This window comes from Neoarius graeffei, chromosome 9, assembly GCF_027579695.1.
Source record: "Neoarius graeffei isolate fNeoGra1 chromosome 9, fNeoGra1.pri, whole genome shotgun sequence".
In the NCBI taxonomy this organism is placed as follows: Eukaryota; Metazoa; Chordata; class Actinopteri; order Siluriformes; family Ariidae; genus Neoarius; species Neoarius graeffei.
The window spans coordinates 51670297-51695900 of record NC_083577.1 but is presented as its reverse complement, the minus strand read 5'-3'; the positions used below and the strand labels follow the sequence as shown (position 1 = coordinate 51695900).

At 44.3% G+C, this 25604-nt stretch overlaps 1 protein-coding gene across 1 annotated transcript in view; it reads left to right on the top strand.

The window, feature by feature from the left end:
* Positions 1–25604, top strand: part of lrp1bb (low density lipoprotein receptor-related protein 1Bb) — a 314777-nt gene that overhangs the window by 134004 nt on the left and 155169 nt on the right. The window contains exons 40-41 of the mRNA XM_060930558.1: positions 5257–5628; positions 16890–17079. Of these exons, the coding sequence (XP_060786541.1) occupies positions 5257–5628; positions 16890–17079 (562 nt within the window). The remainder of the gene's footprint in view (positions 1–5256; positions 5629–16889; positions 17080–25604) is intronic.

Sequence of the window (25604 nt, the reverse complement as noted above, 5' to 3'; positions counted from 1 at the left end):
ACCATGGCCCGCCTCGAACGCCGCAAGGCTAAGGGGCTGGTTGACGAAGGTAGCAGAGAGGTTCTTTGGGAGGAAAGAGGGGTTAGGCCACAGGGTGACCCCACTGTCGCTGGAGTGCCACTGCAGGCACTCCCCACTGACTGACAGCGCGTGTAGTTCCCCGACGCGCCTCGTCGATGTAATGGCCAGAAGAAAAGCAGTCTTCAGGAAGAGCCATGAAATGTCTGCCGTGAGCAGGGGCTCAGAACGGTGCGTCGCAGAGAGCCTGCAGCACCAATGAAGGTCCCATGTGGGTACCCGGCTCCGTCGGGGGGGTCTCAACCGGAGAGCACCCTTCAAGAAACGTGCCACCAAGGCGTGGGACCCCACGGTCCTTCCCCCAACTCTGGCATGCTGAGCAGAGATGGCAGCTGCATAGACCTTGATGGTGGCAGGGGTAAGACCCTTATCAAAGCAGAGACTGGCGGAACAGTCAAATGGTCGGCAGGGGGCAGCATGTAGGCTCCTCCCCCCGAGTTAAGCACCAGTTGGAGAAAAGCCTCCATCTGTTGGCATAGAGGGCATTGGTGGGGGGTGCCCGAGAGCTTGCAATGGTATTGACCACTGCCGGCTCACAAGGACCTCGCAGGGGGTCCGGCCCTTCAGCGGCCATACCCAGAGCTGCAGACGGGCTGGATCCGGGTGCCAGATCTGCCCTCCCAGCTGTGATAGCAGGTCAGTCCTCACTGGCAGGCACCAGGGGTCGCCGTTCAGAAGTTGCAGCAACTTGGGAACCACACTCTGCCCGGCCACCGGGGGGCGACAAGCAGCAGCCCGTGGTGGTCCATCGCAACCCTGTGTAGGGTTGGCACGATCAGCAGCAGAGGGGGGGAGGCATACAGCAGTTGCCTCGGCCAAGCATGCGCCAGCGCATCCTGGCCCAGGGGACTGGGGCCGTGGAGGCTGAACCACAGAGGGCAGTGTGTCGACTCCTGGCAGGCAAAGAGGTCCACCTCTGCCCTGCCAAAACATTCCCAGATGGCGAGAACCACCGCTGGGTTGAGTCTCTATTCCCCGGGATCGGGGTCCTGGCGGGACAGCAGATCTGCTGCCCTGTTGGCAGTGCCTGGCAAGTACATGGCACACAGGCTCAAGAGATGTCGATGGGCCCACCGCAGAAGTTGGCCAGCCACTTCCAAGCACTGGAGGGACTTTGTGCCTCCCTGGTGGTTGATGTAGTACACTACCGTAGCGTTGTCCGTCCGCACCAGAACGTGTCTGCCGGTCAGGCCTAGGAGGAAGTGCTGTAGGCCGAGGAACACGGCCCGTAGCTCCAGCACGTTGATGTGCTGCGCCCGTGCAGCACCGGGTGGAGGTGGAGACCGTTGAACCACCTCTGAAGCGGCATAAGTCCAGAAGTCCCAGCGGGACCAGAGAGGAGGCTGCCGTAAGCATGCCCAGCAGGCGCTGAAAGGTCTTCAGGGCGAGTGACCTACCCCGTCCGAAGCGGCCAAGCAGTAGGCGGATGTTGTGGATCCTGGTCTGGGAGGGAGTTACCATCAACGACCTCGAATCCAGGTGCATGCCCAAGAAAGTAGTCTCCCGGCTGGGCACCAGCGAGCTCTTCTTGTAATTCACCCTGAGCCCCAGCTCTACGACATGCGAGAGCACAGTCGCGATGTTGGTGCGGGCCTGAGCTGCTGACTGTGAACAGACAAGCCAGTCGTCCAGGTAGGGCAGGACACGCAAACCCCTTGCCTGAAGTAGTGCCGATGCCGCTGCCGCACATCCGGTGAACACACGGGGTGCCAGCGATATCCCAAAGGGCAGAACATTGAACTCGAAAGCCTGGCCCTCGAAGGCAAACCGCAGGAACTGCCTGTGGTGTGGCACAATGGGAGCATGGAAGTAGGCGTCTTTCAGGTCGAAGGTGACAAACCAGTCGCCCGCCTGGATGTGGTGTAAGACATCCACTGTACGCAGCATGCGGAATCTCATGGTCCTCAAGTGGGAATTGAGGGACCTCAGGTCGAGGATCGGGCGGATACCGCCGTCCTTCGGAACCAGAAAATACCTGGAGTAGAACCCACCTTGCTGTCTCTGCCTGTCGACGGGAGAGACTGCTCCTTTCTCCAGGAGGGTGGCGATTTCCTGCCGGGGGACGAGGGACTTCCCCGGATGGCTCACAGTGGTGTGTTTGACCCCATGGAATGTGGTGGACGGCGGCAGAACTGGATGCGGTAACCCTCGGTGAGGGTCACCAGCACCCAGGGGTCAACGCTCTCCAGCTTTGGAGCTGTTCGCTGGAAAAGCGGCCGACCGCCGGCGCGCTGATGTCAGCGCCGTCCAGAGCGCCCCCGTCGGTCACCATGGGGGCGACGAGGAGTGGACTGGGTGTAGGGGGCGGCACCGCGGGTCCGGGAGGTGGTGGGGTGGCGAAAGTCATCAACCCGTCTGGTCTCCTGGCGGGTGCGTGGCCGAGACAGAGTCGGTGTGGGCCCCCTGAAGGACTGGGCAGCATTGCCATGGTGGTGGGCCTGGCGGGGGCCAGCGAACTGCTGTTACGCCTAGATGACCTGGGCACTCCGATCCAGGGCTTGCTGAGTGGCTTCGCCAAACAGCTCCCCGGGGACAACAGGGAGAGAGTGCAGCACACGCCGGTCGGGCTCGGCCAGAGGGGACTGTGCCCACCATATCTGCTGGCGGCCGAGGGTGAGATACGACATCAGCCGGCCCAGTTCCCGCGACGAGTAGGCAAAGGCCTGGAGCCGCGTCACACAGCTCCCGTGATGCCGCGCTCGTCCCCTCCAGCGTCTGGGGGTCCATGACACCTGGCTGGCAGAAGGGAACTTAAATAGGGCGAGAACGCTCCAAGTAAGTAGCCCAAAATAAACTATCAGGCGGAAATAAAAAATAAACGACCGGGCGAACACACCCGTGGTCGGGAATATTAACAAGGATGGCGCCGTGCGCTACAGAACTGATAAACAGCGGCGAGAAACACCGCTTTAATTTAAATGAATGAAGACCGCTTACCTGAGCGACAACAGACCGGCCTCCAGCAGCGAGGACACGCCTCGGAGGGCTAGTCAGCTAACTCCACCGAGCGAGAGCGCTCAGCTTAACGGAGTAACAAACAATACGAATATAACACACAAGACAGCCGGCCCGTGAGCAGGCCGCGCTTCTCAATGTTGGGCATCTGCAGGAGGCCATAGGTAGGGGTGTCCTGCATTGCCGCCAGGGCCCTGCAGCGGGAACACTGCCCCCTGTGGCGGAGGCTGAAGATTCGCCAGCAGGGCCTTCATCTCCTCCAGCTCGGTGGACATCACCTCCACCTTCTGAGCCAAATCGCCCGAGCGCTTCTTTTTCGCCTTAAAAGCGAAGACGTGTGGGGGAACCCACGGCGCTTGCTGGGCCCCGCTGCTGCAGCCGACACCGTGTCCTGTCCCCCCGAGGCCCGGGGGATGTCAGACGGAGAATCCAGCCGAGCCAGCCCGGCGGTCCGCGCAGCCACGCTCAGGCACATGCAGTCTGCGCAGGCCGTGTCCGTCAGCCCCTGCCGCAGGTGATCAATACCCAGGCATGAGGGGCACTCGCGGTGGCCGTCCTCCGGTTCGAGGGGGACCGGCAGTTGGCGCAGCGAGAGAAGAGGTCCATGACGCCTGGCTGGCAGAAGGGAACTTAAAAAATAGGGCGAGAACACCCCAAGTAAGCAGCCCAAAATAAACAATCAGGCGGTAATGAAAAACGACCGGGCGAACACACCCGTGGTCGGGAATATTAACAAGGATAGGCGCCGTGCGCCACAGCACTGATAAGCAGCGGCGAGAAACACCGTTTTAATTTAGATGAATGAAAACCGCTTACCTGGGCGACAACAAGCCAGCCTCCAGCGGCGAGGACACCGCCCCGGAGGGCTAGTCAGCTAACTCCACCGAGCGAGAGCGCTCAGCTTAACGGAGTAACAATACGAATACAACACACAAGACCGCCGGCCTGTGAGCAGGCCGGAGACAAGGCTACACAAAATAAGGCGGTTAATAATATTAACAAAGATAGGCGCAGTGCGCCACAGAACTGATAAACAGCGGCGAGGAACACCGCTTTAAATTAAATAAATGAAAACCGCTTACCTGAATGAGGACAAGCCGGCCTCCAGCGGTGAGGACACCGCCCCGGAGGACTAATCAGCTAACTCCGCCGAGCGAGAGCGCTCAGCTTAACGGAGTAACAAACAATACAACACAAGACCGCCGGCCTGTGAGCAGGCCGGAGACAAGGCTACACAAAATAAGGTGGTTAATAATATTAACAAAGATAGGCGCAGTGCGCCACAGAACTGATAAACAGCGGCGAGAAACACCGCTTTAAATTAAATGAATGAAAACCGCTTACCTGAATGAAGACAAGCCGGCCTCCAGCGGTGAGGACACCGCCCCGGAGGACTAATCAGCTAACTCCACCGAGCGAGAGCGCTCAGCTTAACGGAGTAATAAATCAATACGAATACAACACACAAGACAGCCGGCCTGTGAACAGGCCGGTGGCGAGGCTACACAAAACAAGGTGGTTAATAATATTAACAAGGATAGGCGCCGAGCGCCGCAGAACTGATAAACAGCGGCGAGAGGAACGCCGCTTTAATTTAAATAAATGAAACCCGCTTACCTGAAGCGAAAACAAGCCGGCCTCCAGCGGTGAGGACACCGCCCCGGAGGGCTAATCAGCTAACTCCACCGAGCGAGAGCGCTCAGCTTACGGAGTAATAAATCAATACGAATATAACGACAAGAGTTGGTGGACTTAGCGCAGTTTCTTGGAGGGTGCATAAGCACAGCCCCAACCCTACGGGTAACGAAACTACCACAGCGCTTTGTCCAAATTTCAACCCAACTCGCAACCTGCAAACGCGAGAAGATGTAAGAGAGGTCACTTCCTGGGTTTACCGGTCTTTTATGCCGGGGTCACGGGGTGACGTCACCCAGGTCACACGTGACTTTGTTGTTACTATTACTCGACCTGCACGTTCGTGTGATGGATATCCATGTGCTGAAAGCACCGCCTCTGGCGGTCAGTAGAAACGAAATAGAACTATATGTTGGAAAAAAATATAGCTTAAATTATGGTTCAAGTGTAAAAGTAAATACAGTCAAAATGAAATAAAATACAAGACATATTTTTCCATGTTTGCTTGTTTATTTGTTTTTTTGCTTTAATACTATAAAGTCATAAATTTTTCAAATGTTTATTGAAGCATGTGTTTGCCTTCTCTAGGCACAAACCCCTGTGCTAGGAATAATGGTGGGTGTCAGCAGCTCTGTTTTCACCTGGGCAGTGGCAGGAGAACATGCTCCTGTGCTCATGGCTACCTGGCAGAGGATGGCTTCGCCTGCCGGAGATACGAAGGTTACCTACTCTACTCAGAAAGGACAATCTTGAAGAGCATCCACCTCTCGGATGAGAGTGACCTCAACTCTCCCCTCCAGCCATTTGAAAAACCTGAGTTCTTCAAAAACATTATAGCACTGACCTTTGACTATCGTCAGCACACCTTTGACCACAACCGCATCTTCTTCAGTGACATCCATTATGGGAATATTCAAATGGTTAATGATGACTGGTCTGGAAGGCAGATCATAGTTGACAGTAAGTTTCACATCCATTACTTATCTTTGTGTGCTGCATGGTGAAGTTGACATGTCCTGAGGCTGCCATTTAATAATACCTGCTGTTTAGGTCACTAAATACTAAACGCTGTAATTCTGTGGCTTACACATGAAATTATGAGTTTCCCAAAGGACAGCTAGAGAACAGCGGGAAGTGTGCATGCACTGTGAAATGTGTTTTCATCATGATGTCGACTTGTCACTGTACTGACCTGCATATTGTTAAATGTTCTGCCACCACATCCATGCCTACCTCTTAGCAGCCATTTGTGAAAAGCCATTTGCTGGAAGCCTTAAGTGTCAGATCGCATGATGTATTGGTGGGTTCTACTACATGCTACACCCAGTAAGAGTGTTATAATGGCTACCTCCATTTTTCTTCAACTAAATTGGAGCAATTTAACTGTCAGAAATGATGTTTACAACATTGCATCTCTCTCCTTGTACCCAATATTGATGGATTACAATATCTTGCCTTGCTTCCACTCTTCTCAAAGCTATAACGCAAACAGGGATGGAAGAGGGAGTGATGCATTTTAAACTTCTGATTATCATGCTTATTGATTTCTCAATTTAAAATATACAGCATGGGAGACATCCTGGTCACAATCAATAGCTGTTTCTGATGTGGCGCACAGTGAAAAAGTTCAGTGAATAACAATACTGTATGGCCAATTATTGGCCTAATGAACCTGTTGAAGCACCTGCTCTCATCTGTATCAAAAAAGATTTACCTAATTACAGTCTAAACAAGGTGGCTTGCATGAATTAGTCTATAAGTACTACTTTTTCCAGTCGACATAAGGTTCTCATTAACCTTGGGTGATTCATATGGATGCTCTCTCTTCCAGCAGCTGTACAGAAATAGGCGTCCAATAATGAAAAAGTGAGGATAAAGCAGTTACTGAAGATGGCTGAATGAATGTGTACAACAATATGTTGACTAACACTAATTAATATTTTAATGCATTTTAATTATAAACAAATCAAGTAATTAAGAATTGAGGTAAAGGACGTTGGTAACCCTAGCATATAGTTCTACTCTTCTTCAGTGTTCTGCCTGATGGCAGGTCCGACTCTGATGTCCATCAGAGTTTCTAGGGAACATTACAGGAGAGGTTTCCCGTTGCCTTCTACCGGATTATTATAGAAATGTATTTACCAGATTAGTTCTCCTCTCAACCATTCACACCTATGGGCAATTTAGAATAGCCAGTTAACCTAACTGCATGCCTTTGGACTGTGGGGAAAACCAGAGCACCTGGAGGAAACCCACACAGATAAAAGGAGAACATGCGAACTCCACACAGAAAGCCCCCCATCAGCCTTGAACGCAGAACCTTCTTGCTGTGAGGGGACAGTGCTAACCACTACACCACCATGCCATCATAGTGATACTCATGATCTCAGTATTATATTCTCTTCGGACACAAGGAAAAATGCTACAAGGAAAAATGCTATGGAACTTCATGTATACAATTGTACACAATATGTCCGAAGGGGATAAGGTTCTAGCTGTCAATAATTAATAAACCACATAAGCTACACCAATGAATGATACTTTATTCTTCTTTAGTGTTATTATAAAAAGTTACAGTTTTTAAGCAGTGCTTAGTTCATATTACTCCAACTTTAATTCACATTAATTACAACTTAAAATTGCTTAATTAATATAAAACACATTTGGGTAATAGTTAATTGATTTACTTCTAACTTAATACTGTATTACTTAGGGATGGATTGTTACTGTTGTTTCCAGAGTGAGTATATGCTTTTTGGTGCTTGCTGATACCAAAAACATCTGCTGTGTGTCTGTGTGAGTTACTGGCAGGAGAAAGAGCACTTTGATTTTAATGTGAAATAATAAAATATATAAATAAAATAAAATGGAATTGAATGAGGAACGTATGGAACTTGTTTAGTTATGTTTATGTTTCACTGGTTTAATTGGGGCCGCACAGTGGTGTAGTGGTTAGCACTGTTGCCTCACAGCAAGAAGCTTTTGGGTTCAAGCCCAGCAGCTGACGGGGGCCTTTCTATGTGGAGTTTGCATGTTCTCCCCGTGTCTGCATGGGTTTCCTCTGGGTGCTCTGGTTTCCCCCACAGTCCAAAGACATACAGGTTAGGCTAATCAGTGGCTCTAAATTGACTGTAGGTGTGAATGTGAGTGTGAATGGTTGTTTGTCTCTATGGTGGGGTTTACATTAGACCGTATCAGTGGATCATCAGATTAGCGTTTTTAAAAACGATTAGCATGCACACAGCAACGCCAATACACGGATACGCTAATCACATGACTAATTCGGCACGTAAGTTGAAATGTGTCAGTGCGGCTCATCGCTTCCTCCTCAGCGGCTGCGCTCCAAATCACTCCGCCCTGAACAGCGAGTGCCCTCTGGAGGGTGCGCACTCCGGCCCTGCGCAGCTCACAGAGCGCGCGAGTGAAGCGCACGACCAGTGATTCGGGACTGAGCCGCTGTGCGCAAGTCACTTACCACTTGCAAGTGGAAGGATGGCAAGCCTAAAGAAAATCATAACTACACAATGGGCAGTATTTGCATGAGTATTTGCAGTATTTTCATACTTTTATATACTCTTTAATGAAAGGTGATACAAGGCGGAAGTCCGCGCCGTTTTTCAGCAGTCGCGTCACATGACCAACACCAGCGAATCAGGAAGGTGGATGTCACAGTGACGTTGTCCAATGACGACGCCAGCTAGAGCTCAGCACAGCATATCCGCGTATCCACGTATTCTCAATGTTTACACAGCACTGGACCAGACACGATCTGGATTGAATACGTGGACCCTGGCGGATTCCCGTTTCCCGGCGTTTCCAGGCGTTTTAATGTAAACGGACAGTGCATCCGCGAAGAAAACGAGACAGATACAGTTTAATGTAAACTTGGCCTATGTGTCAGCCCTGCAATGACCTGGCCACTTGTCCAGGGTGTATCCCGCCTCTTGCCCATAGTCAGCTGGGATAGGCTCTAGCTTGCCCAGAACCCTGCACAGGATAAGTGGATATGGATAATGGATGGATGGTTAAAATAGTGGCCATGACAAATGCAAACGTGTTCTTGCAATTAGTTTATTCATCTTGTTCCTTATAACGTTAGCAAGTTTATTTACTTAGCTACATTTGATTAGTTTGGATAAGTAAGGTTGCAGTGGAGAGGGGCAGGTTTTGTTTCACTTCAGAAAAGTTCTTCTGTACAGCTTTATATATACAAGTGCATCTCAAAAAAATTTGAATACCATGAAAAAGTTCCTTTTTTCATAATTTAAATTCAGAAAGGTAAACTTTCATATATTCAATAATCATTACATGTAAAGTGAAATATTTAAAGCCTTTTTTGTTTTAATTTTGATTATGGCTTATACAGTAGCTCATGAAAATCAGAAATCCAGTATCTCAAATTATTAGAATATTCCCTAAGATCAATCAAAAAAAGGATTTACAATACAGAAATGTCCAACGTCTGAAAAGTATATTCACTTATACACTCAATACTTGGTTGGGGCTCCTTTACCATGAATTACTGTATCAGTGCAGTGTGGCATGGAGGTGATCAGTCTGTGGCACTGCTGAGGTGTTATTGAAGCCCAGGTTGCTTTGATAGTGGCCTTCAGCGTATCTGTATTTTTGGGTCGGGTGTTTCTCATCTTCCTCTTGACAATACCCCATAGATTCTCTATGGGGTTCAGGTCAGGCAAGTTGGCTGGCCAATCAAGCACAGTAATATCATGGTCAGCAAACCATTTGGTAGTAGCTTTGGCACTGTGGGTAAGTGCTAAGTCCTGCTGGAAAAGGAAATCAGCATCTCCAAAAAGCTCGTCAGCAGATGGAAGCATGAAGTGCTCTAAAATCTCCTGGTAGATGGCTGTGTTGACTCTGGACTTGATAAAATACAGTGGACCAACACCAGCAGATGACATGGCACCCCAAATCATCACAGACTGTGGAAACTTCACACTGGGCTTCAAACACCTTGGATTCTGTGCCTCTCCACTCTTCCTCCAGACTCTAGAACCGTGATTTCCAAATTAAATGCAAAATGTACTTTCATCTGAAAAAAGGACTTTGGACCACTGAGCAACAGTCCATTTCTTTCTCTCCTTAGCCCAGGTAAGACACTTCTGACATTGTCTCTGGCTCAGGAGTAGCTTGATATTAGGAATGCGAAAGTTGTATCCCCTTTCTTGAAGATGTCTGTTCGTGATGGGTCTTGATACACTGACACCAGCCTCAGTCCACTCCTTGTGAAGCTCTCCCAAGTTCTTGAATCAACTTTTCTTGACAATCCTCTCAAGACTGCGGCCATCCCTGTTGCTTGTGCACCTTTTCCAGCCACCCTTTTCAGCAATGACCTTTTGTGGCTTACCCTCCTTGTGGAGGGCATCAGTGATCATCTTCTGGACAACAGTCAAGTCAGCAGTCTTCCCCATGATTGTGGTTGTGTGTACTGAACTAGACCGAGAGATACACTGTGTTCATACTCAAACTCGAAATGAAATATTCTAATATTTTGAGATGGGTTTTTTATGTTTTTGTACTGTATGCCATACTGATTAAAATTAAAATAGAAAAATGCTTGAAACAATTTATGTATAATGAGTCTATAATATATAACATTTTCACTTTCTTAAATAACTGATGGAAAATATTGAACTTTTTCACAGTATTCAAATTTTTTGAGATGCACTAGTGTGTGTGTGTGTGTGTGTGTGTGTGTGTGTGTGTGTATATATATATATATATATATATATATATATATATATATATACACACACACACACACACACACACACACACACACACACAGTGGGGCAAAAAAGTATTTAGTCAGCCACCAATTGTGCAAGTTCTCCCACTTAAAAAGATGAGAGAGGCCTGTAATTTTCATCATAGGTACACTTCAACTATGAGAGACAGAATGGGGGGAAAGAATCCAGGAAATCACATTGTAGGATTTTTAATGAATTAATTGGTAAATTCCTCGGTAAAATAAGTATTTGGTCACCTACAAACAAGCAAGATTTCTGGCTCTCACAGACCTGTAACTTCTTCTTTAAGAGGCTCCTCTGTTCTCCACTCGTTACCTGTATTAATGGCACCTGTTTGAACTTGTTATCAGTATAAAAGACACCTTTCCACAACCTCAAACAGTCACACTCCAAACTCCACTATGGCCAAGACCAAAGAGCTGTCAGAGGACACCAGAAACAAAATTGTAGATCTGCACCAGGCTGGGAAGACTGAATCTGCAATAGGTAAGCAGCTTGGTGTGAAGAAATCAACTGTGGGAACAATTATTAGAAAATGTAAGACATACAAGACCACTGATAATCTCCTTCGATCTGGGGCTCCACGCAAGATCTCACCCCGTGGGGTCAAAATGATCACAAGAACGGTGAGCAAAAATCCCAGAACCACACGGGGGGACCTAGTGAATGACCTGCAGAGAGCTGGGACCAAAGTAACACAGGCTACCATCAGTAACACACTACGCCGCCAGGGACTCAAATCCTGCAGTGCCAGATGTGTCCCCCTGCTTAAGCCAGTACATGTCCAGGCTCGTCTGAAGTTTGCTAGAGAGCATTTGGATGATCCAGAAGAGGATTGGGAGAATGTCATATGGTCAGGTGAAACCAAAATAGAACTTTTTGGTAAAAACTCAACTTGTCGTGTTTGGAGGAGAAAGAATGCTGAGTTGCATCCGAAGAACACCATACCTACTGTGAAGCATAGGGGTGGAAACATCATGCTTTGGGGCTGTTTTTCTGCAAAGGGACCAGGACAACTGATCCGTGTAAAGGAAAGAATGAATGGGGCCATGTGTCGTGAGATTTTGAGTGAAAACCTCCTTCCATCAGCAAGGGCATTGAAGATGAAACGTGGCTGGGTCTTTCAGCATGACAGTGATCCCAAACACACCACCCGGGCAACGAAGGAGTGGCTTCGTAAGAAGCATTTCAAGGTCCTGGAGTGGCCTAGCCAGTCTCCAGATGTCAACCCCATGGAAAATCTTTGGAGGGAGTTGAAAGTCCATGTTGCCCAGCGACAGCCCCCAAACATCACTGCTCTAGAGGAGATCTGCATGGAGGAATGGGCCAAAATACCAGCAACAGTGTGTGAAAACCTTGTGAAGACTTACAGAAAACGTTTGACCTCTGTCATTGCCAACAAAGGGTATATAACAAAGTATTGAGATGAACTTTTGTTATTGACCAAATACTTATTTTCCACCATAATTTGCAAATAAATTATTTAAAAATCCGACAATGTGATTTTCTGGATTTTTTTTCTCATTTTGTCTCTCATAGTTGAGGTATACCTACAGTGGTGCTTGAAAGTTTGTGAAACCTTTAGAATTTTCTATATTTCTGCATAAATATGACCTAAAATATCATCAGATTTTCACACAAGTCCTAAAAGTAGATAAAGAGAACCCAGTTAAACAAATGAGATAAAAATATTATACTTGGTCATTTATTTAGTGAGGAAAATGATCCAATATTACATATCTATGAGTGGCAAAAGTATGTGAACATTTGCTTTCAGTATCTGGTGTGACCCCCTTGTGCAGCAATAACTGCAAATAAATGTTTCCGGTAACTGTTGATCTTTCCTGCACACCAGCTTGGAGGAATTTTAGCCCATTCCTCTGTGCAAAACAACTTCAACTCTGGGATGTTGGTGGGTTTCCTCACATAAACTGCTCGCTTCAGGTCCTTCCACAACATTTTGATTGGATTAAGGTCAGGACTTTGACTTGGCCATTCCAAAACATTAACTTTATTCTTCTTTAACCATTCTTTGGTAGAACGACTTGTGTCCTTAGGGCCATTGTCTTGCTGTATGAACCACCTTCTCTTGAGATTCAGTTCATGGACAGATGTCCTGACATTTTCCTTTAGAACTCGCTGGTATAATTCAGAATTCATTGTTCCATCAATGATGGCAAGCTGTCCTGGCCCAGATGCAGCAAAACAGGCCCACACCATGATACTACCACCACCATGTTTCACAGATGGGATAAGGTTCTTATGCTGGACTGCAGTGTTTTCCTTTCTCCAAACAAAACGCTTCTCATTTAAACCAAAATTCTATTTTGGTCTCATCCATCCACAGAACAGTTTTCCAATAGCCTTTTGGCTTGTCCACATGATCTTTAGCAAACTGCAGATGAGCAGCAATGTTCTTTTTGGAGAGCAGTGGCTTTCTCCTTGCAACCCTGCCATGCAGACCATTGTTGTTCAGTGTTCTCCTGATGGTGGACTCATGAACATTAACATTAGCCAATGTGAGAAAGGCCTTCAGTTGCTTAGAAGTTACCCTGGGGTCCTTTGTGACCTCGCCGACTATTACACGCCTTACTCTTGGAGTGATCGTTGTTGGTTGACCACTCCTGGGGAGGGTAACAATGGTCTTGAATGTCCTCCATTTGTACACAGTCTGTCTGACTGTGGATTGGTGGAGTCCAAACTCTTTAGAGATGGTTTTGTAACCTTTTCCAGCCTGATGAGCATCAACAACGCTTTTTCTGAGGTCCTCAGAAATCTCCTTTGTTCGTGCCATGATACACTTCCACAAACATGTGTTGTGAAGATCAGACTTTGATCGATCCCTGTTCTTTAAATAAAACAGGGAGCCCACTCATACCTGATTGTCATCCCAACTGATTGAAAACACCTGACTCTAATTTCACCTTCAAATTAACTGCTAATCCTGGAGGTTCACATACTTTTGCCACTCACAGAAATGTAATATTGGATCATTTTCCTCAATAGATAAATGACCAAGTATAATATTTTTGTTTCATTTGTTTAACTGGGTTCTCTTTATCTATTTTTAGGACTTGTGTGAAAATCTGATGATGTTTTAGGTCATATTTATGCAGAAATATTGAAAATTCTAAAGGGTTCACAAACTTTCAAGCACCACTGTATGATGAAAATTACAGGCCTCTCTCATCTTTTTAAGTGGGAGAACTTGCACAATTGGTGACTGACTAAATACTTTTTTGCCCCACTGTGTGTGTGTGTGTGTGTGTGTGTATATATATATATATATATATATATATATATATATATATATATATATATATATATTTGGAATTCCTCAATGTCAGTGACTGATTCACTGTCAAACATTTCAACCTTGTTTAGTTATGTCCACTTTTTCTTTTTAACTCAATGAGCTCTGAAAAGTGTTTTAATTTGAACTAATCTGTGCAAGTTTTCAAAGGTTAGACTTTAATTACTTAGTTGTCTTGACTAATTGAGACTTTTTCTGAGTTGAAACAAAGATAATCATCAAATTGAGTTAACTTGCATTTTCAAGGCAGCAGGTGAACTTGCATTTCCAAATTAAACTAATTTGAAATGTGTTACAGTGTTGGTGGTTGATCATCAAAACAATATACTGGGTAAAAGCGGTTATTTCACTCGTCTAGCCTTGTCTGTGGATGTTTTTCTTGTCCTAGATGATGACTTTTATATATGATGTTTAAGCGGTTTACTTGTATTGTTGGAAGATGCTATAGTTTTTCCTCTTAATATTTTCACAGAGCACAGGGTTTTTTGTTTGTTTGTTGTGTTTTTTGGGGGGAGTTGTTTTTTTTTTGGTGTTTTGCTTTGGTTTGATTTATTGTGAAGTACATCCAGATTCTGTGTCATCTGTTCATTTGCACAACACACTGGCCTATCATCACATTGTATCACCTGGTATTGGTTACTGGTATTGGGGCATATTTTACAAGCACAGGTATGAGTATGAGTACACTACCGTTCAAAAGTTTGGGGTCACCCAGACAATTTTGTGTTTTCCATGAAAAGTCACACTTTTATTTACCACCATAAGTTGTAAAATGAATAGAAAATATAGTCAAGACATTTTTCTGGCCATTTTGAGCATTTAATCGACCCCACAAATGTGATGCTCCAGAAACTCAATCTGCTCAAAGGAAGGTCAGTTTTATAGCTTCTCTAAAGAGCTAAACTGTTTTCAGCTGTGCTAACATGATTGTACAAGGGTTTTCTAATGGCCCTTTTCCACTACCCTTTTTCAGCTCACTTCAGCTCACTTCAGCCCGACACGGCTCGCGTTTCGACTACCTCAGAGCAGCATGACTCAGCTCGCTTCCGCCCTACTCAGCACCCAAAACTTGCACGGTTTTGGAGTAGGGCTGAAGTGAGCTCAACCGAGCCGAGTGGGGCTAGGGGCGTGAGGAGACACTCCCCTGTGCACTGAGTGGTGAGGAGGAGTGTCCTCACATGCCCACAAATGCCCCGCGAGCATGCTGGGATCTGTAAACACCGTAAACCCGGAAGAAGAATAATTACGAATTACGAGAATTTCTGAAGCCTTATGCACCTCGCATCATCTATACACTCTTGCCAGTATCTGTTGGCGTTGTCGGTGACAACAAGCCACAGCACCAAGACCAGCAACACTAACGACTCCATGTCCTCCATGTTTATTGTTTACTATCCGGATCGTGAGATTACCGCTTAAAAGGTCACTGATGTCACTGTTTGCGCCGCCTAACGACATCACGTGACATCCACCCACTTCGCTAACTCCACCCAATGTGTCCACCCACTTCCAGCCAGCACGGTTCAGCGCGGTTGTAGTCGAAATGCAACCCCAACAGCCCCACTCAGCTCAACTCAGCCCAACTCAGCACGGCACGGCTCAGCCCAACTCAACCGTGCTGGTAGTGGAAAAGCGGCATAATCATCCATTAGCCTTCTGAGGCAATGAGCAAACACATTGTACCATTAGAACACTGGAGTGATAGTTGCTGGAAATGGGCCTCTATACACCTATGTAGATATTGCACCAAAAACCAGACATTTGCAGCTAGAATAGTCATTTACCACATTAGCAATGTATAGAGTGTATTTCTGATTAGTTTAAAGTGATCTTCATTGAAAAGAACAGTGCTTTTCTTTCAAAAATAAGGAAATTTCAAAGTGACCCCAAACTTTTGAATGGTATTGTAAATGATCAAGGTACTGGGTTGATACCCAATACCAGTATCACCATGGATGCATCCCTAATATGTATTAGCATAAAAATACAGAAAATAATATGCCAGTTGCCATTATTATCATTAATTAATGGTTAATTGACTTGTTACATGACTGTTTAGTCATGCTCACTGCTGTAATGATTATTAATGTAGTCTTATTGAAAAATGTTATCCACATGGTTACAATATACATTGCATACAAATATTTATTTGAATGAGACCAGTAATCAGTAAAATCATATGAAAGACTGGTCTAATTCAAATACTACTACTGTATTATCAAACCAGCCTGACATTGTGGTCACTTGGAATCAGTTGTTTAATGACCTAAAATAACCAAAGTGACACAAAAAAATTGTACAAAGGCAAGACCTACATAAAGAAGTAACAGCTGACAAGGCTTTGCTTCATCACTTCTTTTATAAGACAGCGTAACTGTGAGAAATATAGCTTCTTAATGGTGTTTCCTATTCAGTTTAGACTAGCCTGGGCTGTTAGTTATTTCACAACTGAAATGAGATCACTTTTTTTTTTCTTTTAACACAATGCAGGCATCATTACGTTATATAATCTGCCTTTGTGAAGCCTCTCTCTCTGCTACTGTCAACAGGACCACCTTGATAGGATGAAGTAGCATTATTTCTTAAAATTAGTTGATGGAGAGCTAACACACAATGATGATGGCCACCACTCCCCCCCCCCCCCCCCACACACACACACACAGAGACAGAGAGAGAGAGAGAGAGAGAGACTTTCTGTCATTGGAAGAAGGTGAAGATGTTAATCATCCATATTCCCCTAATTAAGACACACATACCCTATTAATTACTGCCTGGTTTTCGAACTAGTTATGGAGAAGCATACTGCCAGGCATCATTTATTGTGAAAAATTAATTTGTGATAGACTCCTGTAGATAGCTTCTATTCATTTAAAATCCTGTAATAGGATCGTTCATCATTTGCCAATTAAGTGCCTTTCTTTTGTTATGCACAAACATACTTGAACTTCTTTACATCATATTTTTCCCTACTGATGACGTTTCCATAAAGATTTTGTACTTTAAATTGAATTAAAGTTACTATTTTAGTGTGTTTTCCTCTTAACTGATTGTTATTCTATAATCAAAGCTGTGTGATCCTCATCAGTGTTTGATTTATATGCTGACAATGTTCTTCTTCATTCTCTTCCATCTTTCTTTAGATGTGGGCTCTGTGGAGGGCCTGGCCTACCACCGTGCATGGGACACAGTGTACTGGACCAGCTCCACTACATCCAGCATCAGCAGACACACAGTGGACCAGAGCAGACCTGGAGCCTACAGAAGGCAGCCTGTAGTCACCATGTCTGAAGATGACCATCCACATGTGCTAGCACTGGATGAGTGCCAAAAGTTAGTGACATTCTGTTGCCACATTTATACACCAAGCAATGTTATGACTTGTTACTTTAATAATAGTACAACAAGTAGTAATTCTAATCAGGTGTTAGAAACATTACAGAGAATTAAAACGAAAACCAAAAACAGCACAATTTTTTCACTGGACTTCATTTTAAAAAAATGCAAAAAAACAAACAACAACAAAAATAAAAATCCCTCGAAATTGTTCCAGAGTGAAAAAGTGCTAAGCTAGTCAATGACATTGCTTTTCCATTCCAATGTGACTGTAGATAGCTATCGATAACCAGAGTTTTGAAGATTGGGTGACAGCAAGAAAATCCATGAAGATGATACTATTCTGCATGCAAAAAATCAACACTCCAAAGGAGAAGGATGTTAAAAATAAATGAAGGTTCTGGTTAAATGCAGTGTTTTACAATGGCATTTATGAACAAGGCTTCCTGAAAGCAGAGTAGGCAATCTTATGGAAGGAAAAAAAACCCAAACATTTTTCAACTTTTTTTCCCCCCACCTAACAGGTTTATAACTAAACAGGGTGAATGGAACACTGGAGTCGAAAAGTTTCTGTTCAGAAATGCCAAAGCCAAAAATTGGTTCTGTTTAGAAAGAACCAAACTAAATAGTGTCGAATCCCTCATTCTATTAGTACTAAAAATTTACTACTACTATGTAAAAACACACACACACTGGCCACTTTATTAGGTATACCTGTTCAACTGCTCATTAACGCAAATACCTAATCAGCCAATCACATAGCAGCAGCTCAATGCATTTAGGCATGTAGACATGGTCATAACAACCTGCTGAAGTTGGAACCAAACATCAGAATGGGGAAGAAAAGTGATTTACGTGCCATTGAACATGGTATGGTTGTTGGTGCCAGACGGGCTGGTCTAAGTATTTCAGAAATTGCTGATCTATTGGGATTTTCACACACAACCATCTCTAGGAGATACATACAGAGAATGGTCCGAGGAATAGAAAATATCCAGTGAGCGTCAGTTCTCTGTGCAAAAATGCATTGTTGATGCCAGAGGTCAGAGGAGAATGGCCCGACTGATTCAAAATGATAGAAAGACAACAGTAACTCAAATAGCCACTTGTTACAACCAAGGTATGCAGAAGACCATCTCTGAACACACAACACATTGAATCTTGAAGCAGATGGGCTACAGTAGCAGAAGAACACACCAGGTACCACTCCTGTCAGCTGAGAACAGGAAACTGAGGCTGCAATTCACACAGACTCACCAAAATTGGACAACAGAAGATTGGAAAAACGTTGCCTGGTCTGATGAGTCTTGATTTCTGCTGTGACATTCGGATGGCAGGGTCAGAATTTGGCATAAACATGAAAGCATGGATCCATCCTGCCTTGTACCAAAGGTTCAGGCAGATAGTGGTGGTGTTATAGTGTAGGGAATATTTTCTTGGCACACTTTAGGCCCCTTAGTACCAATTGAGCATCATTTAAATGCCACAGCCTATTTAAGTATTGTTGCTGACCATGTCCATCCCTTTATGACCACAGTGTACCCATCTTCTGATAGCTACTTCCAGCAGGATAAATAACACACCATGTCACAAAGCTCAAATTATCTCACACTGGTTTCTTGAACATGACAATGAGTTCACTGTACTCAAATAGCCTCCACAGTCACCAGATCTCACTCCAGTAGAGCACCTTTGGGATGTGGTGGAACGGGAGATTCGCATCATGGATATACTAGTATATACATCATGGATATATAAAGTGCTGTGCAAAAGTCTTAGGCACCCTATTTTTTTCACACAAGCTATGTATGAATGACTTCACCATTATCGGGTCAGTACAAAAACATTTTAGAGTCCAAACATTAATTTTCCAGCACAAAATTAAATGTTACAGAAAAAAATGTCTGTATCTGAGCAGCATATTACATAAGAGACTACTTTTCAGATCAAAAAAGGAAACATAATGAAGGTTGCTGGGTTTTGCAGCAAAATTAAGAAGCAAGTGTGACAGTCAAAGTGTCCAGAAGAACTGTGCCTGGTTCTGCAAGATGTTCAGTAAAACCTACAGCTCATTCCCTTATAAAAATGCACCCATACCTGAGACTGCTATTTTTTTTTTTTAAAGCAAAGGGTCGTCTCACACCAAATATTGACTCTGTTTCATTTATTATGGCTTACTGCTGTTTTTTTTTTAATGTTGAAACATTTCATTTCATTATTTTTAAACCATTTTTGGTTGACAGCATCTCTGTACAAGGGGCGGCACGGTGGTGTAGTGGTTAGCGCTGTTGCCTCACAGCAAGAAGGTCCGGGTTCGAGCCCTGTGGCCGGCGAGGGCCTTTCTGTGCGGAGTTTGTATGTTCTCCCCGTGTCCGCGTGGGTTTCCTCTGGGTGCTCCGGTTTCCCCCACAGTCCAAAGACATGCAGGTTAGGTTAACTGGTGACTCTAAATTGACCGTAGGTGTGAATGTGAGTGTGAATGGTTGTCTGTGTCTATGTATCAGCCCTGTGATGACCTGGCGACTTGTCCAGGGTGTACCCTGCCTTTCTCCCGTAGTCAGCTGGGATAGGCTCCAGCTTGCCTGCGACCCTGTAGAAGGATAAAGCGGCTAGAGATAATGAGATGAGATGAGCATCTCTGTACATGTGCCTAAGACTTTTGCACAGGACTGTGTATATAGAGAGGATTTGACATGGTTGCTTGAAGAGATGAAGGTTATCCTCAAGGGGTGAAAATATTCACGAGTGAGTGAAGTGAATGAATGGAAATATTTTCAACACAATATTTTCAATCTGTAATTTATGAGATGGACACATCCACAAAAACAGCAAAAAAAAAGAAAAACACAAAAACAGACAAACAAAAAAAATCATGTAAGTTAATCAAAATAATTTTAATTTTGAACCGTCAGTACAGTCAGTGGGAAAACACTGGGAGTGACATCATCAGAGTGAAATATCAGAAAATATGTCACTCAGATCCATAATATAGTTTGTATGAAATATGTGAGCTTTTCAACATGAGAAGATAAGCTTCATATCTTCAAGCCAACACATGATGTTCTTTTTATTATATACTGTAGGCACATTCACAAACAAAAAGTACCCAAATTTAACAAAAATCGATGAATTGTTTTATTCATCGATTTCCTCACAAGTGACATATAGAGTTTTATGCCATGGTTTTAGCATGTATGAAAAATGAGTGGCATATTTGCATACTTGGCAGTAAAGCACTCATATATATATATATATATATATATATATATATATATATATATATATATAAAATGAAAGAGAGAGAGAGAGAATATTACATGTCTGCACAAACATATGAAGTTTATCTTCGAGCAATAAATGTATATATCATGAGTGAGTGAAGTGAACGAATGATAAACTTCATATCTTTGTGCCACTGTGCAGTTTTCTTTGTATTATATGGACATATCCATACAAAAAACAAAACAAAACTGTAGCACAGACTGCTGAAAAAGTTAATGCTGACACCTTTCTGTTTTAGCCAGCATTAATGCTTTCAGTAGGTTATGCTACAGTAGTTCCTCTATGGGATTAGACCACATGGGCTTGCCTTCATGGCCCATACGAATCAAAAGCCTTCGACACCCATGACCCTGTCACCGGTTCACCAGTTACCCTTCCTTGGACCACTTTTGGTAGGTACTAACCACTACACACCGGGAACACCCCACAAGATGTGCCATTTTGGAGATACTCAGACCCAGTCATCTAGTCATCATAATGTGGCCCTTGTCAAAGTCACTCAGATCCTTATGCTTGCCCATTTTTACTGCTTCCAACACATCAACTTCAAGAACTGACTGTTCTCTTGCTCTCTAATATATCCCACCCCTTGACAGATGCCACTGTAATGAGATAATCAATGTTATTCAATTCACCTGTCAGTGGTCATAATGTTATGGCTGATTGGTGTATATATACACTCACTCTCTCTCATATACACACATTATATATATATATATATATATATATATATATATATATATATATATATATAGAGAGAGAGAGAGAGAGAGAGAGAGAGAGAGAGAGAATATACACTAATTGGAATATCATGAAAAAGTTCAATATTTTCCATCAGTTATTTAAGAAAGTGAAAATTCAATATATTCCAGACTCATTACACATGAATTAAAATGTTTCATGCATTTTTTCTGTTTTACTTTTGATAACTATGGCCGACAGTGCAAAAAATAATAATTTCGAGAAAGAACTGGACTGTTGCTCAGTCATCCAAAAATTTTGCATTTCATTTGGAAATCAAGGTCCTAGAGTCTGGAGGAAGAGTGGAGAGGTACAGAATCCAAGGTATTTAAAGTCCAGTGTGAAGTTTCCGCAATGTGTGATGATTTGGGGTGCCATGTCATCTGCTGGTGTTGGTCCACTGTGTTTTATCAAGTCCAAAGTCAACGCAGCCATCTACCAGGAGATTTTAGAGCACTTCATGCTTCCATCTGCCGACAAGCTTTATGGAGATGCCGATTTCCTTTTCCAGCAGGACTCAGCACCTGCCCACAGTGCCAAAACTACTACCAAATGGTTTGCTGACCATGATATTACTGTTCTTGATTGGCCAGCCAACTCACCTGACCAACTCCATAGAGAATCTATGGGATATTGTAAAGAGGAAGATGAGAAACACCCAGACCAAAAATATAGATGAGCTGAAGGCCTCTATCAAAGCAACCTGGGCTTCAATAACACCTCAGCAGTGCCACAGACTGATCGCCTCTATGCCACGCCGCATTGATGCAGTAATTCATGGTAAAGGAGCCCCAACCAAGTACTGAGTGTATAAATGAACATACTTTTCAGAAGTTGGACATTTCTGTTTTGTAAATCCTTTTTTTTGATTGATCTTAGGAAATATTTTAATAATTTGAGATACTGGATTTCTGATTGAGCTATAAGCCATAATCATCAAAATTAAAACAAAAAAGGGCTTAAAATATTTCACTTTACATGTAATGAATATAGAATATACGAAAGTTTACATTTTTGAATTACATTATGAAAAAATGAACTTTCACAATATTCAAAATTCTAATTGTTTGAGATGCACTAGGAATAATTTACACACACACACACACAAACACACACACACACACACACACACACACGAGTGTTTTACTGGGAAATACACCACTCTTATTTTTCATACGGGCTACATCCAGGACATGGAGAATCAAAACTGTGACATAATTCTCTGTATGTCACTCGTGAGGAAAACAATGAATTGTTTTGATAAATTTGTGTACTTTTGTATACTTCTCTCATCTCATTATCTCTAGCCGCTTTATCCTTCTACAGGGTCGCAGGCAAGCTGGAGCCTATCCCAGCTGACTACGGGCGAAAGGCGGGGTACACCCTGGACAAGTCGCCAGGTCATCACAGGGCTGACACATAGACACAGACAACTATTCACACTCACATTCACACCTATGGTCAATCTAGAGTCACCAGTTAACCTAACCTGCATGTCTTTGGACTGTGGGGGAAACCGGAGCACCCGGAGGAAACCCACGCGGACACGGGGAGAACATGCAAACTCCACACAGAAAGGCCCTCGTCGGCCCCGGGGCTCGAACCCAGGACCTTCTTGCTGTGAGGCGACAGCGCTAACCACTACACCACCGTGCCGCCCTTTTGTATACTTATTTGTGAATATATCTATACAATAAAAAGAAAAGCACATGTCAGCTTGAAGATATGAAGTTTATCGTCTCGTGTTAAAAAACCCGCATTTTTCATTCAAAATACATTGTGGATCTGAGTGACATATTTCCCAATATTTCACTCCGATGACGTCACTCCCAGTGTTTTCCCGCTGACTAGATGCCTGTTGTCAAAATGGTGAACAGTTCAAAATTCTTTTGATTAACTTGCAGTTGTTGTGTTTTTTTGGATGTATCCTGGGTGCGATTTGCTGGGGGGGATGGTGGGGATCATCCCCCCCCCGGTTTTTATCTCTGCTGAAAAAAAATCCTCGGGGACAACCCCGTAAATAAAACAAACAAACAAAAAAAAAAACAGTTGACATAACAGGCATGTTGTGACACAGTGTTCTATGGTCTACATTGCACTCACTTTCAAAATGACCTGAAAGTGGCAGCTTTGATGTTCACGAACGTCCCCAGCAAATAGATACATTGTAGATAATAACAATATCTGTGGAGCGCAGGCTGGACAACAACGGTGTGCTTGCTGCGTGTGCTGCGCTGTGCCCTTTAAGCTGTCCGAAGGATGAAGGTGAGCGCATTCTGTTTGGGGAAGACAAACTTGTCAGAATTCAAAAAACCCTGGCAGCTGAGGTCTCTGACACCACTCTGCTGCTGAAAGAATTTCGACAGTACAAGTTCAACGGAGTCCAAGGAGAAAATCATCTCAACTTGCTTTCTGTCGTCTCCACGCTTCCCGTGTCAACAGCAGAGTGTGAACATGGATTTAGCGCCATGAATCACATCCTTAAGCCTAGGTCACAACAACCGGACGTATGATTTTTTGGCCGTGCGATTTTTGGTGTTTCCCAAATCGCTGCGTTTTTTTTTTTTTCATGGAGAAAGATGCACGTTGGCCGTAAGTTTGTCCAGGGATGTGATTTTTCCGCGAATTCGCGGAATTCCGCTTTTTTCACCTCAAAACTTGAAGAAAATTTTTTTTTCCGATTTTTCCCTCATTCACATTCGTATCCTATTCGTTCCGACTTTGTTTGAAAGATGGCAGCCTCGGATTTGCATCTTTACGCCTCGATCACGGAGGCTGCCATCTTTCAACTCCTTGTTTGAAGCGAGCTTACGTACAGCTATCTAACAAGCGCGTTCATTGGTTGTTACAGAGCGATGAGCCAGTCACGTACTTCGTTTCATGTCAATGACGTAATTGCGTAAATGACGTAATTACGTCAATGAGATGAAATGAGGTACGTGATTGGCTCATCGCTCTGTAACAACCAATGAACGCGCTTGTTAGATAGCTGTACGTAAGCTCGCTTCAAACAAAGAGTTGAAAGATGGCAGCCTCCGTGATCAAGCGTAAAGATGCAAATCGAGTTAAAGAAATCGACAGAATAGTGAAAAAAAAGTTCCGCTGAGAATGGTTGGAGAAAAACCGCGGCTCGCCTCGGGGCTAATTACGTCACAAGGCGCGGGGCTAGCGGGCCCTGCTCGCGCTGGTTCTTTGGGGGGGGTGTGTGTGTGTGAGTGAGAGAGAGTGTGTGTGTGTGTGAGTGAGAGAGAGTGTGTGTGTGAGAGTGAGTGAGCGAGAGAGAGTGAGAGAGTGTGTGTGAGAGTGAGTGAGCGAGAGAGAGTGAGAGTGTGTGTGTGAGAGTGAGTGAGCGAGAGAGAGTGTGTGTGAGAGTGAGTGAGTGTGTGTGTGTGTGTGTGTGTGCGAGCGAGAGTGTGTGTGTCAGAGTTGCATGTTGACCATTAAATTGGCTTGAATTTGTTAATCATGACAAGTTTTTTCTTGTGTGTTTGCTTGCCATTTTAGTACAATTTTTAAGTCAGAAAACCCCAGAACCCAGGAGCTTCGGGGGGCTTCCCCCCTTGTCCCCCCACCAGACCACTGCCCTGGACCAGCTGGGGGCCTGTGGCCCCCAGACCCCCGGCTAAAATTTTCAGATAATTTCACCAGCCCCAAATCACATCCCTGTTTGTCTTGCAACCTGAAAAAAACGTAAGCGCCCGTAGAGTTTGTTTGACATGACAAAGAACCTCTGCGGCCGGTCTGCGGCCAGTCTACGGCTCGAAAATCAGCACGTCACACGCGCGCCCTCCGTGCGTTTCTTGCGTTTTTTGCACATAGACCGACCGTAGGAGCACGTACGGCTGGTTGTGACCTAGGCTTTACTGATGAGCGCAACAGAATGAATGTATCCACACTGAACAGCCTTCTTTTCCTCGCTGTCAATGGGCCAGATGTGCGTTCCTTCCCTGCTGAGAAATTTGCAGAAATGTGGATTAAAGAAGGGCGAAACACGGCGGATAGCGCACCGACTGGAAAGCAGAAAAGGCCACATGAACTGCGTCATCAGAACAAACTGTTCATTTAGTATTCATGTATTTTAGTGATTTTCGAGTCACTGTCCATTTAATCCGGAGGGAGAGAAACATCACAGCAACGCGACAAGCAATGCGCACTTTGTTGTGTGTTAGTGTTCGTGTATTTAGTCAGAGAGATAGGAAGATGAATTTACTATCTCTGGTTTAGTGTTCATTTTCATTTAGTGTTATTCATTTGATATCATCGGATGTTATTGAGCTGTTAGCCTATTGTTACCTTAATTTTGTGACGTTTCATGATTAAAAAAAACCATCCCCCCTTCTGTTTTTTTGACAAATCGCGCCCTGGATGTATCCATATAATATAAAGAACATTACACGGTGGCACAAAGATATGAAGTTTATCTTTTCATGTTGAAAAATAAAGCACTCATTCACCTTGCTCACTTGTGATATGTACATTCATCACTCGAAGATAAACTT